General features: G+C 48.4%; 1 protein-coding gene across 1 annotated transcript in view; it reads right to left on the bottom strand.

Annotated features, from left to right (window-relative positions):
• LOC103365987 (aldose reductase) overlaps positions 1-3,422 on the bottom strand; it is a 7,759-nt gene extending 4,337 nt beyond the window's left edge. The window contains exons 1-5 of the mRNA XM_008293575.1: positions 3,295-3,422; positions 1,667-1,843; positions 1,477-1,593; positions 401-478; positions 130-246 (exon numbers count right to left, since the gene is read on the bottom strand). Coding sequence (XP_008291797.1) covers positions 130-246; positions 401-478; positions 1,477-1,593; positions 1,667-1,843; positions 3,295-3,384 — 579 coding nt within the window. The 5' untranslated portion in view covers positions 3,385-3,422. The remainder of the gene's footprint in view (positions 1-129; positions 247-400; positions 479-1,476; positions 1,594-1,666; positions 1,844-3,294) is intronic.
• Between the last annotated feature and the right edge of the window lie 1,690 nt (positions 3,423-5,112).

Here is a 5,112-nt window from a genome sequence, read left to right as displayed (position 1 = left end):
CTACTGAAGCTAGCCTTTCTGAAGCTAGCCCTACTGAAGCTAATGCTGATGCAGCTGGCCAGGTGTATTCAGGTGTATTCAGGTGTGTTCAGGTGTGTTCAGGTGTGTTCAGGTGTGTCCGGCTCCCACCTGGTTGACAGCAGGAGGAACTCTGCACAGAGCCAGGAGCCTCTCCAGCTGCAGGATGTTGAAGTTGGACACGCCGATGCTCTTCACCTTCCCTGAAGCCTGCAGGGCCTCCATCCCCTGAAGCGCAGCAGCAGATTTGAGTGTTTGGGTGCGTTAGCAGCCAGGTTTCTGACTGTTTCACGCATTCTTCTGAAGGATTTGTATAGTTTTGGTGCGTTCATATCCAGGTTTTCAGTATTTTAATGCCTTTATTTAATCTACGTGTTCTCACCCTCCAGACATCCACGTAGTCGATGTCCGTGGTCAACATCACTCCGTCCTTCATCGGGAAACGCTCGTCTCCCATTTTCTGCACAGACATTACAGGTACAAACATCACGTGATCTGTGGAGGTTATCTGAACATGGAGACCCAGAAGTGGTTCTGTTCAGCTACACAAATATTACACTGATGAAGCGTTTGTACTGAAAGACCTGAAGGTTCAGCTGCTCTTAGTGTGTTGCTTGTGGAGCCTGCAGGTATCAGGTCGGATCATCTTCTCACCTGGACGTCCTCGATGGCCCGACTCCACACACACCGTAATGTAAAACATGTTTTGTGTTTTAAGGCTTTGTTTCTGTGTTTTGGATGTTTTCTTGCATTTCTATCCCGGGTTTTGACTGCTTCATGTGGTAATATCCATTCTTTGTGGTTTTGGTGAGTAAATATCCTGGTTTTTGATATTTTAATGTAGTATTCAGATTTTTGGTGTTTTGGTGCATTAATATCCAGGATTTTGACCTTTTAATGTGTTATTATCTGTTTTTTGTGGTTTTTGCTGAGTGAGTTTTTAGATTTTTTATTCATTAATATCCAGTTGGCTAACATGAATATTGATATAATATGCATTAAAATCCAATCGTGTGGTTTTTGGTGAGTAAAGACGAAAGGTTCTGATGTATGAACACGTTCATGTTCAGGGTTCTGATGCAGTCATTTTCTCTGTTTTGTGGAATATCGAGTTTCTTCATATTTTGTTGCATCATTATCTGGGTTTTTTAATTTTTGGTGTCTTCAGAATCCGGGTTTTTAATCTCTCAGTACATCAGACCTGTTTTTAGATGTGTTGACACAGTACAGCCAGGATCCTCAGACCTGCAGGCTAGTGGACCTACACAGTAGCTGGTTGTAATCTGGGGCTGATCGGACCCGGTTGGGACCAGAGCCGGTTGGGACCAGAGCCGGTTGGGACCAGAGCCGGTTGGGACCAGAGCCGGTTGGGACCAGAGCCGGTTGGGACCAGAGCATGGGAGCGATAAGGATTGTAAAGTCTGAACTCTGTCCAACATGGTGAATCTTATGTTCTACCTTCAGGCCAACTGGAAAATGCACCAGGTAGAGATCCAGGTAGTCCAGCTGGAGATCTTTGAGACTCTTGTTGAAGCACCAGGTGATGTCCTCCGGGGCATGGAAGGTGCACCACAGCTGTGAAGACAGCAGACAGTGAAGAGCAGCACCGCTACAACACGTGAGAGACACTCAGCTGTTGTGTTTGCACCTTGCTGACGATGAACATGTCCTCTCGCCGGATGACGCCCTGCTTCATCTTGGAGTGCAGAGCCTTGCCGATGTCCACCTCGTTCCTGTAGCTGTGTGCAGTGTCTATGTGGCGGTATCCGGCGGCGATGGCGGCCTCCACGGCTCCTTGGATCGAGGTCGGCGGCAGATGGGCCGACTGCAGGAGGAAGCGTTATGACAGACGTCAGAGTTTGTCAGGACCGGGCGCCGGGAGGCGGTTAGCGTCTTCAGTCTGCAATTCATTGATGGCACGTTTGACTGAATGTCGGCCTCATGAGGCTTCTGGGAAATTATTGTTTGAAAAGTTCATGTTGATCTAGAGGAGGACAAATCATATCAACCAATCAGAGCCTTCCTGTGTTGGCTCGTGTCCCCGTTTTTTTCTAATTCTTCACCTCAGTGAAAACAACACGACCATGACTAGAAGACTAGACGACTAGACGACTAGAAGACGAGACGACTAGAAGACTAGACGACTAGAAGACTAGACGACTAGACGACTAGAAGGAGACAGAGCTCAGTGTGAGAGACACAGAGCATCATTAAAACAAAGCAAAACATTTTTTCATTTTACAATCATCCATCCATCATCTCTACACCTTCATCCTCACTATGGGGGGCGGAGCCTATCCCAGCTGACTCAGGGTGAAGGCAGGTTCACCTGGACAGGTAACCAGTCTATCACAGGGCTACACTTAGAGACAGACAACCAAGCACACTCACATTCACACCTACGGACAATTTACAATCACCAATTAACCTCAGCATGTTTGTGGACTGTGGGAGGAAGCCGGAGAACCCGGAGAGAACCCACGCTGCACGGGGAGAACATGGAGACTCCACGCAGGAAGATCCCGGGTGTCCTCACCGGGATGTGAACCGGCGACCTTCTAGCTAACGGTGCTAATGATGCTAACCACCGAGACACCTTGTTTCAAAGAACTGAAGATCAGCATTTGTTCTGGTGCCTCCAGGTTCTACACGATACCGACGTCCAGCTGTTCACATGTTCACACCCTCGTGTCTTCCTCTCTCTCTGATGAGCCACCAGGCCGGATGGACCTCCAGCTCTGGTTCTGAGCCCGCTGCACTTATTCGTCGATAAAATCTGCTTTACTTGGGCGTCCCTACAGCTCACCTAGTTGAGCGGGCGACCCATGAACAGGGGCTCTAGTCCCCGATGCAGCGGTTGTGGGTTCAAGTCCGGCTCACGACCCTTTGCTGCAGGTCCTTGTCCCCCTTTCCTGTCTCACTCTCACTATCCTGACTAATAAAGGCCAGAACAAAAAAAACTAAAATCTGCTTCACTCACAGTGTGTCGTGTTAGTTTCCAGACTCGTCTCCTCTGAAAGCTCAGAACTCTTTTATTTATGAAAAAAATAAAGTGTGAACGGTTTATTTTTATAAATGTTTGAATAGGATGTCGGTGAATTCTTACAGCTTATCCAGGACTCACTCCAGGACCTGTGGATCCTGAACAGCTGATGATAGAGTTTCTGATAAATGGTGACGTTGTGGAGAGTTCACCGTCAACAGGTTGTGCAGCTGCAGGCTCACGGTGAACAACTAAACCAGACTGAATACTGATGCAAGTACAGGTGACTCTACCTTCCACGTGCCCAGACCCAGGACTGGCATTCTCCTGCCGTCATTCAGCTCTATGGTCCGGGCCTCCTCAGCGTCCTCCATGAAGTCCATCTGACAACAAGAAGCTCAGTGGTACCGTCACAGCTTTCCTCTTCCTCTTCACCCTCACAGAGCTTCTGCTGAGTCAACGTCCTTCCTCTTTCTCTGCTGATCTGACTCTATCTCATGTGTTCCTCTCCCTCCCACGACCTTTCCCTCCACTGCTACCTGCCTTCTTTCTCCTCCCGCTTATCAGAAGTTAATTATTGGACAAAGTGCTTCAGCCACCATGAAGTATTTATGTGTAAACACTGGTGAGGAGGAGCGAGTTGCAAAGGTCACAGCTCTGAACACACTCAGATCACACAGAGCAGCTGTGATGTCCTCAGCCCGACAGCAGATGGCGATGTCGCTGTCTGCAGGAAACGGCTTCAAGCATCAGTCCACGATGAAAAGACTGGCAGCCCTCCAGTGGAAGAGTACAAACTGAAAACACTCAGCGTCGTCTGGGGCTGCACCACGAAGGCCACATGAAGACGTCCAGCTTGGTTCAGCCTCTACGGGAGAAGGTCCGGTCTGCTCAGTGTGACCCTCCACAGAGGGACACCTGAACCCACTCACCTGTTGAGTCTTCTGAAAACCAAAACCCACCGCTGTGTCTGAAACACACGTTCCCTTTAATGTGCATGTATACGGCGTCCACACTGACACATCGATCAGCCACAGACCTCCAGAAAGCCCGAACCAGCCGTCAGGGTTCCAGACGAACTGATCCTGTGTGACGCTTTTCTGTTGAACCAAACGTAACCTTAAAGTCGTGACATTTCATTATAGTCTCATTATTCTACGAGTCTCGTTTACAGCTGTGCCTGAAGGTAGCGCTTTGTACCAGAGTCTGGTTGCTAGCCGGCTGGTTGTTGTTGTTAGACCCGATTCTTTGGTTGGAAGCCCAAGAACAAGCCGCAGAAATCTTCAGTTCTCAGATGTAGAATTTATTTAGGTCACAGGTAAAGTTTTGCAGCGCTGGATTCAGAGGGACAGAGAGGAACCTCATGTCCAGCTGAACTTTTCGGTTCCAGGTTCCAGATATGTTCTTGGGCCGGGCCTGCCCCGGACATAGATAAGATTTAACTGGCCAGTTACTAATGGCGTGGACAGGCATCCTTCTGTGCTCTGTCCACGTCCTTGATATTTGGTGAGCAGTGTGTGTGGATGTTGTTGGTGCAGCGTGTAGCTAAAGCAACAATCTGATAGAACAGAGGAGCTTCTGCTGTCTCCAGGTGTGTGAACCGCTTCTCACCGGCCATGTTGTCTTCAAGGACGGATGCTGTTCTCAGTAGGAAAATACCAACAGAATCATAGGCTCAGTGCTAAATACAGACTCTGAACACATGATAGCTGGAACCATACTGAACCATGACATTGTCCTCATGAGTGTTCTGGTCAAAGCCAGCAGACACGTCACGTACAGGTCAGGTCACTGAACGCATTCAAATATGAAACATAATACGCATTTTAAACACTAACAAAGGACATTTCACAAAACATTTTCTTTCCAGTTCTCTACATTCTGACTACGGGACGGGCTGCAGGTATCTGAGTGGTTAGCACCGTTAGCACCGTTAGCACCGTTAGCACATTGTAAAGGCCGGTCTGTCCTCACTCCATAGGCACCCAGCAGGGCTGAACTGAGGCCTTATGATTGTCTGTGAAATAGTGTAGATGTATTTTGTCACTGGGGTCACAGGTATTGTTTATTGAGTCACATGTATGTTGGGGGCGTGGCTTTGCATGAACCTC

Source organism: Stegastes partitus, unplaced genomic scaffold (genome assembly GCF_000690725.1).
Source record: "Stegastes partitus isolate 25-593 unplaced genomic scaffold, Stegastes_partitus-1.0.2 Scaffold895, whole genome shotgun sequence".
NCBI classification, from domain to species: domain Eukaryota; kingdom Metazoa; phylum Chordata; class Actinopteri; family Pomacentridae; genus Stegastes; species Stegastes partitus.
The sequence above is the reverse complement of the archived record's forward strand: the minus strand, read 5'-3'. Positions and strand labels throughout refer to the sequence as shown.